Source organism: Erpetoichthys calabaricus, chromosome 6, assembly GCF_900747795.2.
Source record: "Erpetoichthys calabaricus chromosome 6, fErpCal1.3, whole genome shotgun sequence".
Taxonomy (NCBI): domain Eukaryota; kingdom Metazoa; phylum Chordata; class Cladistia; order Polypteriformes; family Polypteridae; genus Erpetoichthys; species Erpetoichthys calabaricus.
In genome coordinates, this window is record NC_041399.2 from 212,199,221 (window position 1) to 212,212,708 (window position 13,488).

A 13,488-nucleotide genomic window follows, 5' to 3' on the forward strand; every position below is an offset into this window, starting at 1 on the left:
AATAAAATGCACTCACTAGTCAAATTCTTCGGATCATTAATACTGACACTGGGTAGGACCCTTCTTTTTGCTCTCCAAGATGTCGTAAACATTCCTTTGAGATCCTCTTCCATGACGACATGGTGGCATCACGCAACTTCTGCACCTTCATGCCAACGCATCGCCCATTCCACCACATGGCACTGGCGATCTATGGGATTCAGATCCGGTGACTGGAAAGGCCACAGCACACACTGTTATGGTCATGTAGCCAGTTTCCTTTGTGACCCGGTGTGTCATCATGCTGGAAGTAGCCATTACAAGATGGGTGGTACATTGTGGCCGTGAAGGGATGCACATGGTCAGCAACAATACTCAAATAGGTCGTGGCATACAAGGGACGATTAATTAGTATTAAAGCGTGCCAAGGAAATGTTGCCCACACCATTATATCTCCACTACTAGCCTGGACTGTGGACACAAAGGCAGATCGAGGCGGAATCATCAGAAATGGAGTTATGTCAGACCAGGCTACAATTTTCCAGTCTTGAGCTGTCCATGCTGGGCGAGCCTGTGCCCACTGCAGCCTCAATTTTCTGTTCTCGGATGACAGGAGTGGAGCCCGACGTGGTCTTCTGCCCATCCACCTCAAAGTTCAACATGTTCTGAATTCCTAGATGCTTTTCTGGTCCAGAGGGGTTATTTGAGTTACTGTCGCCTTTCTGTCAGCTCCAACCAGTCAGGCCAATGTCCTCTGTCATCACTGGATGACCTTTTTTTTTTTTTTTTGCACCATTGTGAATAAACTCTGGAGACTGGTATGCGGGAAAATCCCAGGAGATCACCAGTTACAGAAATACACAAAGCAGTCCGTCCGGTGCTAACCATCACGCCATGGTCCAAATCACGTGGTGTTTGATGTGAACATTAACTGAAGCTACCGACCTGTATCAGCAGGATCTGACGCACTGCACTGACTGGCTAAATAGATCACTGCATGGATACGCCGGAGTACAGATGGTCCGAAGAATTTGCTCAGTGAGTGCGGTAGCTAATTTGTTTTTTTTTTTAAATAAAAAACCTCCTGCCAATTACTACACCCAATTATTTAGAGTAAAAATGAAAAGGATCTGATCTTGTTCCAACATAAGTTACAACTGACACAATTCTTTCAAAAACAGGATTTCTGTCTAGCAAAAAAAAAAAAAAAGCAAATGTTTCCTCTCGTTTCTCTTCCACCTACTGTGCTGTAAAGGGTTCGACACAGACCAGCCGGTCGACCTGACAGGGTGCACCATTTTCTGCTCTCTTTTTTTCCCCCCTCTATTTATGTTACCCAATATATACATACTGTATATATATATTATATATATTTAAATGTACTCTGTCACTGCAGTCTAGTGCCTTGTTTCCTCTGAAGAGGCTTTATGAACTTCACCAGGCTGCACATTTTCTTCTGCTGGTTCTTCAGAAATCCCTCTCAGTCCGGACAAAACGAATCTCGCCAAGATTCACTAATATGGATCACTTTAGTCTTGTATGCCACATACGGTCACACTGTCCACTCTGGTCCTTCCCACAGACAGTATGCCGTCATCCCCAAAGCAGCCATTCGAGTTACTCTGTAAAAGAAGACACAAGAAAAGTGGAGGTGAGGACAGAAGGGGCTTTGGGGTATGAGGGGGGTCAAAATTATGTTAACACGAATGGTACTGCTATGGATAAACTTATATGCAAATTTTTGTGGACAATTTATGTGCCACATAAGGTATATGTGTTGAACATGATGCCGAACAGGTTGAGACATTCCTGTAAATCATTTTGAACATATGAAGTATGTTTTGTGAATAAATTGTTTCTGCCATTCAAATGTTAACATAATTTGACTCACCCTGTGTGTGTGTGTGTGTGTGTTTTATGTATATATATACATATTATATATATTGTGAAAAGACAGCCCCCAGGCACAAACAGACAGACAGCTAATGTCCAAAAACACACACACACATTTATTACAAATAACTACACCACAATGCCTTAAATCAGCCAACTCAGATCCCTTCTTTCCTCCTTTCTTCTTTAATCTTTCTGCCGCCTCTACTCCTCTCCCCACAAGTTCTGTCTTCCTCCTCCCGACTCCGGCTCATCTACTGGAGTAAGGCGGCCTGTTTTATGCAGTACCCGGATGTGCTCCAGGTGCCCTCTGACGATCTTCCGGTGGCACTTCCTGGTGTGGCGGAAGTGCTGCATGAGCACCCAGAAGCACTCCGGCTGTCCCTGGAACGCCATCCGGCAGCACCTCCAAGTGTGGCGGAAAAGCTGCCATCCAGGGTTCCATAATCATCCGGGCACCCACTGGCAGTGGCCACGGGCCCCAACAGGGATGAGCTTCCCAGCTCTGTTCTGGTGGCACCCGAAGCAGACCAGGGTGGCTGCCATCTCACACATTTATAATATATTTATATTATAATATTATATATATATATATATATATATATATATATATATATATATATATGGAAGAGAAGGTCTGTGATACGGTTTGCATATTTGCAGTTGGAGATCCACAAAGGGAGAAAAAAACGAATCACGTATCATAAAATAATTTTATTCCTGAGCTTTCAACCCCTGTCAGGGGTCTTCATCAGAGGATAATGCTTAGACTTACAAGAATCAAAGGCAATATATAGCAACACATTCAGTGGGGGGTGGGTGGCGGTGACTAAGTCAGTATGATCGGGGGGGGGGGGGGGGTGGGGGGGGTATATGGGGGTTGTACAGTTTAATTATTGTTTACATGTCCTTATTAAGTTAGCATATGCTGGGTTTATGTCCAAGTGTCTGTTGATGGCATTTTCATCTGATAGCCAAGACTCGGCCAACTCTCTGGCGCTTTTTGTACTGGCCTTAAATTTTACTTTCACGTTGTCCCAGTTGAATGTGTGTCCTGTCGATTTAGTATGTGCATATATCAAAGATAGTGCGTCCTTTCTTCTGACGGCGTTGCAATGTTCCTGTACACGTGTTGAGATTCTTTTTGACGTTTGTCCTATGTATACAGCTGAGCAAGAATTGCATGGAATACTATAAACTGCGTTTCGTGTTTCGGCTGTCGATTTCTTGTTTTTAGCATTAAACAGGACCGTGCGCAGATTGTTCGTGGGTTTATGTGCTATTCTGATGCCCCACTTGGTCAGGGTGCGTGCCGTGCCTTCTGACACATTATGGTGATACGGGAGTGAATGGCAGGTGGGGTGGGGGTTCTGATTTACGTCGATTGTATGGATCTCCAACTGCAAATATATTATATATTATATATACACACATATATACACCCAGTATATAGTATTATATATATTATATCCATCCATTTTCCAACCCACTGAATCTGAACACAGGGTCACGGGGGTCTGCTGGAGCCAATCCCAGCCAACACAGGGCACAAGGCAGGAACCAATCCTGGGCAGGGTGCCAACCCACCGCAGGACAATATATATATATATATATACATACATACATATATATATATATATATATATATATATATATATATATATATATATACATACATACATATATACATATATATACACATATATATACACACACACACACACCAGGGCCAGATTAAGACCCTTAGATGCCCTAAGTACTAAGTAATTTTGGTGCCCCCTTACACTAGTAATTCAAAATATTAAGATAAACTAGAAAATTAAAATTTTATTATCAAAAATTAGAAACAAAACATACTTATAGTAAGAAGGAAAATATTTATTTTTGTATGCTTCATTTTATTATCATCTTAATAATTTTCTCCTACTTTTTTCCTTGCAAACTCTTTGATTAGATCTTCATAATCAATCTTACGTAACACATCTGCTTCTATACATAATAGAGATCATTTTTTTTACTAAGATATAGTTACAAAATTTTCACAGAATATTCTTTAAACCTTATATTAAGAATGTGTGTAAAAGATTTGCTAAATAATGAACGCAAAAGCCATAAATAAATGAAATAATAAAAATGGTAAAAATTCATGACAGTTAAAGTCGTACGGCAATGTAATGCTTAGAGCGGTTATATGCATTAAAAACTGCAAAACTGCCGCCTCCATGTTGTAAACCGAACGACTTTAATTGTTTTAGTATCTAGTGGTCGTGAAAATTGTCATATCAAAATGAGACTAGGACTAAAATTTGTGAAAATCTCTAGTTTTTGATGAAGCAAACCAAATTCCAAAATATCAATTAGCGCAGACTTTGTTTCAGCTTTTTTGAAATTTTTTACATCTCGTATTTAAGGATGTTTTAGGTCTCAAAGCGACTACAAAGTGGCTTAAATGGCTACAAATATTAATTTTATCTGCCATTACTCTAAGGACTACAAATAATCCAATCTCCTGCCAAAACCTGTAGAAATTGACTTAAAATTGATTTAAAAATGTATTTTGTGCGGCACTGCTTTCGATAAAGATCCGATCGCGTTTTTATCATTACTTGAAGAGAAAATGGCATCCGAAATTTTACAAATGTTAACGTTTGGGGTCAATTTTAAAGGTTTTTTTATTTTAAAAATGTTTGAAAACCGTAGATTTACCATTTTGATTATTTAATTTATTTATGGCTTTTGTGTCAATTTAGAAAATCTATTTACACAGTACAAGATTTGAAGAATATTTTGTGAAAGTAGTAAAAAAGTTATAAACAATTTTATCCAATAGTAATCAGCTGTACGATTTTCACTTTTAAATAATGTGAATGAATTTAAAAATATCCAAGAATAGAATTAAATAGACTTACCAGAATATTTTTTCCTCAAACTGGGACGATTTTTTGTTTTTGCTTAAAACAGAAAATAACGCTTTCTACGCACTAGAAATTTAATTTTAAGTTAAATAACAGATAATTCATGAAACACAACAATTACGTGATAATAATTTTTAATCAACTATTAACTATTATTTAAAAATATAAAAACATTATTTTGAATCGAATTATTTTCACAATAGTTTGACATAACATAGAGTTTAAGGGAATCACCATGAAACGGGATGGCACCAGTATGCAGAACACACTGTGTAAGGTGCCATCTACGAACAGTGACGGCATAGGGAGGTACAGGGAGGCATTATTCATTAAATTTTGAAAATGGCTATAAATTAAATTAATTTAATAATTTGATAAATTCGGCAATGAAAAATTTTTGTGGTGCCCCCTTTACCCTTTATGCCCTAAGCATGTGCTGACTTTGCTTATATGGTTAATCCAGCACTGATATACACTCACACATACATTATACAGTACATACATAATATATAATATTATATATATATTACATATATACACACACACACACACCCACACAAACACAGGGGTGAGCAAAAGTAGGTTAACAGTTCTTTGTATGGAAAAAGAAATTATTATTAGAAGAATTAGACAAATAATACAAATAAATAAACAACTGAACTATAATCTCTCTGTTTTGCGAACTCACATATGTATCACCCATCCATATACATACACACACATATACATCTAGTGGACTGTAGGGGGTGCTCATGTCTCATCCCTGAACCCAAATTATAACCAAAAAAGAAAAGTATTAACAAAAGAAAAGGGTTTTAGCCTAAGCAGGTGAATGTTCAAAACAATTCCGCACTCTGTGTCTGTCTGTAGATTGATAGATACCACGCTTTCCACTAGATGGCAGCACTATAGCAGATAACTGAGAGGCAGCAGTACAGCTTTGCCAGCAGACTGGTTGTATCTACAGCAACCTTATTTATATTAGATATGAGTTCTATCATATGTCGTGCCTTGATGGGCTCAATGAGATACGACTTAATCCATACCTTGCGTGTGAAGTGTTAAATGTGTGTGGCTCTTTCTCCTGCCTGTTCTTTCACTCTGTCTGTCTGACTGAAGATGCAGATATAGAAGGGAAGTGGGGAGAAACTGCTGAACTGGAGTACTGTATCTGACCACAGAGTGGCAAGTGTGTGGGATTTGAGGCATTTTAGTTACGTTTACACAATAAAGACTTCAAAGGGTCACTGTAAGACTCTATATGACAAAAAAAAATTTTTGTTTGTTGTTACTAGGTCATTTGCACTTATTCTTAATGGAGGTGCAAGTGCTGCAGGTCTTGAATCAGCAGGTCAGTTTAGACTGCAGGATTAATTCTTATTGTCAGATCAGTTTCAGTGTTGAGTTTAGGAAGCACAAGCAGGACATGACAATGGGACCATTGCAGGACATCAGATGAATATGTAGTAGCAAAGGAAGCAACCTCCTGATATGCAAACACACTAAGAGATCAGACAAACGTACCTTTGTTTTTGTTCTGAGCGCCAGCAAAGGTAAAGATGTCAGACTTGGTGAGGACTGCAAAACACAGAAATCACAACTGTAAATGAATGGGAAAAAAAAAAAAAATCAGGGCCTCCTCCCAAAAAAAAAAAAAAAAATCACAAGTACACGGATGACTTCCTCCACAAAAAAACTTTATGAAAACAGTTTTCATTTTTTTTTTTTAGAACAGTAGATAGTACTAGGGTGTTGTACCATGTTAGCCATTATGAATGTAGAGAAAAGCCAAGCAAAATGACATCTTGTATTGGCTATACCACAAAGATTACAATATGCAAGCTTTCGAGGCAACTCAGGCCCCTTCTTCAGGCAAGAAGAAGGGGCCTGAGTTGCCTCGAAAGCTTGCATATTGTAATCTTTTTAGTATAGCCAATAAAAGGTGTAATTTTGCTTGGCTTTTCTCTACAGAACAACAGATAGAAATAATAGAATGTAAGAGGAAATCCAATAAATAAAACAATTCCCAATTATTATATTGCAAACCCAATTTATTAGAAGTATGATAAGTACTTACGGAAGGATAAAAAAAGAAGAACGAAGGTCAGGAGAACAACAATCATGGCACCGCTGTTCAGCCTTAGAAAAACAAATGAATACATCAAGATAGGAAAAGGCACTAAATTGAATGGGATAGATAGATAGATAGATAGATAGATAGATAGATAGATAGATAGATAGATAGATAGATACACCATATTATGGAAAGAAAGAAAGGCACTATATAATACATAAATAGACAGACACAAAAGGCACCACATATTGTAAATGATAGACACGATACAATAGATAAACAGACATGAAAGGCACTATATTCTTTGATAGATGTATGTGAAAGGCACTATATAATAATAGATATGAAAGAGACTATATAATACATAGATAGATACTATAAAATACACAGATATATATGAAAAGGTGCTATAATAGACAGGTATGAAAGGCACTATATAATACATAGATAGACAGACACAAAAGGCACCACATACTGTAATTGATAAATAGACAACAGACATGGAAGGCACTATATAAATCGAGAAACAGACCGACAGACGTGAAAGGCACTATATTATAGACAGGCACAGCCACATTCTGTTCACTTTAGGGTTGTGGTCAGCTGTTGTGGCACTCAACAAAACGAAGTCCCAGCCCTACACAAGGCGCACACACACAGTACATGCAATACAATGTAATCTCCCATCATCCCAGTGTGAACCTTTTAAGCATGTCAGCAAGACGTTGGCAGATTTGCACATTCGGTGCTTAGGCTGAGATTTGAACTACGGGCCATTAATTATCTTAAACTTGCTGGGTTTGGATTGAGAGCACAGATGACCTGTACACAGTAAGTGACCACGCTGGGGATCTGCATGCACCTTCAAGTTGTGAAGCAGCAGTGGCAACTAATAACGTAACACAAGCCCAGCCTTTCCCCACCATTAATTAAAATTACCCATAATATCAAAGAAAAAAAAAACGCTTACCTTGAAAGCACAGCTATGCAAATGCAAATGGCCAGGACAATAAAGTAGAAGATTCTTATGAAAGCAAAGTCTAAAAGAGAACAGAACAAAGCGGGATTTGAGTGCGTGAAGGCGATTGACCAGTTTTTTCAATCATGTTGCTGTTCGGCTGATCCGTTTTATCTGATGCCCCCCCCCCCCCCTTTGGTGACACTAACTTTATTGTACTTACAAGTTGCACTTTAGATGGCTACCATACATTTTTGTTTTACATCAAACTATACTGCAAAGTGTTTCTCGTTAACCTTAGCACTACTCTCTCCCACTTCCAGAGTCATAAATTCAAATCCTAACTGAGTTGTTATCTGGACAGCGTCCCAACCCATCATGAGCACAAACACAGACAGACCCCCACACTACTGACACTCGGCCAGTTAGCCTGACATTCATATCCTTTAGCAGATAGTGGGAGGAAATGATAACGGACATTGGCGTGTATTCCTTGTTGAAAAACAGCAGAAACAAAAGTATGTTAACTTTTTACTTTTACATGCCATAAGTGACTCCAGGCCAGTGACGAGTCCACCTCTGACCACCTGCTCCACGCCCCAACGTGAGTGTGTTCATTATTTATTTATTTATTTATGTGAATTTTCTGAGCCGCGGCCCCACCATACCACAGACTCATGGACTGTGCGTCTCTGTTATGGATGTGAGGAGCACCACAAGGGACAGGCCCGTCACCTTTTCTCTTCACTACATGCACCTCAGACAAGAAATAGGACAGCAGGTCCTGCCACATGCAGAAATTCAGAGGATTTTGCATTTTTGGGGTGTGTTGGGAAGTGGGATGAGACGATGGAGAGGAGTCAGATGGAAAATTTTGTTTGTTGGTACAGAAAGACCTGTCTGCAACTTAACATTACCAAAACCAAAGGAAGTGCTTATTAAAAAGAGTCTTCATGCCCGGTCACAAATCAGGAATTGGATGTCAAGGGACAAGTACTTTGGGGGTCCACATCCATGACAGGGTGAACTGGTCTCATGACACAGAGGAAAAGAGAAGAAAGGGCAGGGCAGCAGGCTCTTCTTCCATAAGAGACAGTGTTCCTTTAATGTGGGTATGGACAAATTTACAGACTTCTGGAAATTCCCAGAGGATTCTGCAAGTGGGGGAACTTTGAGAATTGTCAGCAATATCAGCAAAACCTAAAGAACTGCCACCGCAAAGAGCCTCTGTGTCTGGTTCACTCCTACAGGTACTTAGGGGTCCCCATTAAATGACAGAACACAGAGGCAGTAAAGCTGGCTCATTTTCCTTAGGAGACCGTATTCCTTTAATGGGGGAAGTGACAACCTTGACATCTTCCACAACTCTGTGATGGCCAGTGTGGTGTGCTGGGCTAGTCACATCACTTCAAGAGAGGTCCACCGAATCAAGAAACTCATTAAAAGGGCAGGTTCAGTTATGGAACTCACTCTGGACCCCAGGAGGTAGAACAGGAGGACAGAATGAAGACCAAACAGAGTGCCATTATGAACAATGCTGCACATCTTTTCTGTGACACACCAACACTGAGGACTTTCAGACAACAAACTATGTATTAAATTATATTAACAAATTATAGTGCCTCACTGGGACTGCTGTGACAGCCATACCACATGCCCTTCAGAACAGGCAATCTTCCAGAAGCAAAGGGTGTTTGGGCCCGGCCTGTACTTGGGTGGGAGACCATCTAGGAAAAGCTTGGGTTACTGCTGAAAGAGGAGTTGGTGAGGCCAGAGGATTCCCAGATGATTCTGTACTTTTGGGGTGTGTTGATAAGGGGGATGAGACAGAGGAGAGGAGTCAGGGGGAAAACTTAAAGAGAATTGTCTGCAACTTAGGGACAAGATGACAGAGATGGGAGTAAATTCATACCTGGTAGCATGGATCGTGGACTATCTTACAGACAGACCTCAGTATGTGTGTGTCTCGGAAACTGCAGGTCTGACATTGTGGTCAGCAGCACAGGAGCGCCGCAGGGGACTGTACTTTCTCCGGTCCTGTTCAGCCTATATACATCGGACTTCCAATACAACTCGGAGTCCTGCCACGTGCAAAAGTTTGCTGACGACACTGCTATTGTGGGCTGCATCAAGAGTGGGCAGGAGGAGGAGTATAGGAACCTAATCAAGGACTTTGTTAAATGGTGCGACTCAAACCACCTACACCTGAACACCAGCAAAACCAAGGAGCTGGTGGTGGATTTTAGGAGGCCCAGGCCCCTCATGGACCCCGTTGAAGGCTGGCGTCCTTCAACATCTACAATAAGATGCTGCAGATGTTCTATCAGACGGTTGTGGCGAGCGCCCTCTTCTACACAGTGGTGTGCTGGGGAGGCAGCATTAAGAAGAAGGACGCCTCACGCCTGGACAAACTGGTGAACAAGGCAGGCTCTATTGTAGGCACGGAGCTGGACAGTTTAACATCTGTGGCAGAGCGACGGGCGCTGAGCAGACTCCTGTCAATCATGGAGAATCCACTGCATCCACTAAACAGGATCATCTCCAGACAGAGGAGCAGCTTCAGCGACAGACTGCTGTCACCATCCTGCTCCACTGACAGACTGAGGAGATCGTTCCTCCCTCACACTATGCGACTCTCCAGTTCCACCCGGGGGGGTAAACGTTAACATTATACAAAGTTATTGTCTGTCTGTATACCTGCATTGTTATTGCTCTTTAAATTTAATATTTTCTTTATCAGTATGCTGCTGCTGGAGTATGTGAATTTCCCCTTGGGATTAATAAAGTATCTATCAGCAAAAGCAAAGAACTGCCACAGCAAAGAGTCTCTGTGTCTGGTAATTATTCAGTGAGTGGTCCACTCCTACAGGGACTTGGGGGTCCCCATTAAATGACAGAACACAGATGAACTAAAGCAGGCTCTTTTTCCTTAGGAGACCATATTCCTTTAAATGTGGGAAGTGACATCCTTGACATCTTCAACCACTCTGTGATGGTTAGTGTGGTGTGCCGGGCTGGCAACATCAGAAGAACAGAAATTTAAGAAATGTGAAAAACGAGAGAAGACCATTCAATTCATCAACCTGTCCATTTATCTAATAGCTACGCTGTCCCAGCATTTCATCCAGACCCTTCTTTGAGGTTCTCATGGTTTCTGCTTCAATTCCATGTCTCGGTAGTTTGTTCCAGAGACGACACAAATTATTTGCATAAAGAAGAGCTTTCTGGCTTCGGTCCTTCATGCACTTCCCCTTAACTTCTGCTGATGTCCTCGAGTATGCGATTCACAGGATGAATGAATGCTGCTGGATCTCCTTTATCAATGCCATTGAGGACCTTCAAGACCTGGATGAGATTCCCAGGCAGTCTCCTTGAGGTTTAATTGTCTGAGTTAAGAGAATTAAACTTCAAGATAGGCCCACCGAACCAACAAGCTAATTTTAAAAGGGCAGGCTCAGTTATGGGACACATTCCGGACCCCCTGGAGGTAGCAGTGGAGCAGAGAATGAAATTAGAACGAAGTGACAACATGAACAACACTGCACATCCTCTCTCTGAAGTGCCAGCTTCGAGGACTTCAGCTGAAGTGTGTCAAGAAACGCTACGGCAATACGCCCTTGTAGCTTTTTGTCTTTAGCCAAGTCAGAAATGTGTCTTTTTTTTCTTTTAGTCATTTTTGGTATTTATTTAGCATTGGGTTGTTGCTTGTTCTAGTAATATTTATTTACATATTTAAAGAGCTTCTGTAAAAAGCCAAATTTGCCCCTGGGGACAAACAAAGTACTCTGTGTCTACCTATCTACTGCACGTATCAGTGGTCTAACAACTGGTTAAACTTGGAAATCGCTCTTACCTATGTGCTTGGGAGATGTCGCTGAGTAAGAGGGCTGTGACAAAAGCTGGCTGGGGGGCTGAAGGTCCAGTAGGCTCTTTGTTAAGTGGCTGAATTGTTCTTTGGAGTAGCAGGCTTCACTTTCATATTCGGACGTCTGTGCAGTGGGGAACCAGGGGGTATGGCTCTGGGAATGAGCAGAACTGTTCTCTGTGAGAAACAAAAAGAAGAAGAAGTTCAGAAACATCAGTATGCATTGTTTAATATATGTAATAAAAAAAACACACCACAACACACACAACTGCCTGGGATAACCGTCTAAGATGGCGTGAAATCTATGGAACCAATGCAGACCTCGGCATTAATGTTTAAATTGCACCATCTACTGGAATGTACTTTGTAATAAAATGCATTGCATTTGTCATTCCAACAGATGGTGCATCACAAAAACATTAACGCTGCTTTCTCATACAGTATCCCATACCTAGCAGCACAGAACAGGGACATACATATTGCATTTGTCATTCCAACAGATGGCGCATCACAAACATTAACACTGCTTTCTCATACAGCATCCCATACCTAGTGGCATAGAACAGAGGCATACGTATTGCATTTGTAATTCCAACAGATGGCGCATCACAAACAGGGACACTGCTTTCACATACAGTATCCCATATCTAAACAGGGACATACGTATTGCATTTGTCATTCCAACAGACGGCGCATCACAAACATTAACACTGCTTTCTCATACCGTATCCCATATCTAGTGGCATAGAACAGAGGCATAAGTATTGCATTTGTCATTCCAACAGATGGCGCATCACAAACATTAATACTGCTTTCTTATACAGTATCCCATACATAGTGGCATAGAACAGAGGCATACGTATTGCATTTGTCATTCCAACAGATGGTGCATCACAAACATTAACACTGCTTTCTCATACTGTATCCCATATCTAGTGGCATAGAACAGAGGCACAAGTATTGCATTTGTCATTCCAACAGATGGTGCATCACAGACATTAACACTGCATTCTCATACTGTATCCCATACCTAAAGCTATTTAACAGAGACATTTCCATTCCAAGACGCACTGTAGAGATTAACACGGAGGTCTATGTTGATTATTTAGATTTCAACAGATCTTAGACAGGTAGCACAGCCTGTTTACAATATAAATAATATATTTTTTTTTTAAATGAATCCAGCTTTTATAATTAGACATCTACCATCTAGTTAATCTTGATTTCTTGATAATCACATGTCTTAGAGAAAATGTGTGACATAACATGCTCCCTTTTTATTTTTTATTACAGGTACTAGTTATGTATTGTAAAGATCAAAGATGTGTTGATGAACAGACATAGCTAAGATAAGAATAAGTAATATTATTTATGGCCTTATTAAAATTGCTGAAAATATTTTATTTCTTTGTCTTCTCCCCTGCCTTGCTCGTTATATTCCTTGCATGGCGTGGTGTGTAATAAATTACCATTTGACCAGATTGTAAATGGAATCGTGTGCTTTTTCCAGCTCTGTTATCACCACTGTGTAAGAATAATAAAACTTTAATCTAAGCCTTTAAGGGCGACTCCTGCCTATAATTGCCTCCAGCTGTGGTCAGACTCGGACCGGCGCTTTCAAGCCTTTTGACAGACTTGTTCAAGAGGGGCCACAGCTAACAGCTCTTTATAACGGTGGCCTGTGCAGAGCATGTCGGATCTTGAAGAAGTTGGGCGACAGCAGCAGATAACCACAGTGGGTTCAGCACATGCTGGTAAGGGTACTACTGTGGGCCCGTGGTCTCTAAAACCTGGAGGACTGGAA

At 40.5% G+C, this 13,488-nt stretch overlaps 1 protein-coding gene across 1 annotated transcript in view; it reads right to left on the reverse strand.

Annotated features, from left to right (window-relative positions):
- Window positions 1-1,352: 1,352 nt before the first annotated feature.
- The window catches only part of tmem71 (transmembrane protein 71), a 43,208-nt gene continuing 31,072 nt past the window's right edge, over window positions 1,353-13,488 (reverse strand). Inside the window, exons 6-10 of the mRNA XM_028790899.2 lie at window positions 11,673-11,861; window positions 7,832-7,901; window positions 6,865-6,926; window positions 6,312-6,365; window positions 1,353-1,601 (exon numbers count right to left, since the gene is read on the reverse strand). Of these exons, the coding sequence (XP_028646732.1) occupies window positions 1,597-1,601; window positions 6,312-6,365; window positions 6,865-6,926; window positions 7,832-7,901; window positions 11,673-11,861 (380 nt within the window). The 3' untranslated portion in view covers window positions 1,353-1,596. The remainder of the gene's footprint in view (window positions 1,602-6,311; window positions 6,366-6,864; window positions 6,927-7,831; window positions 7,902-11,672; window positions 11,862-13,488) is intronic.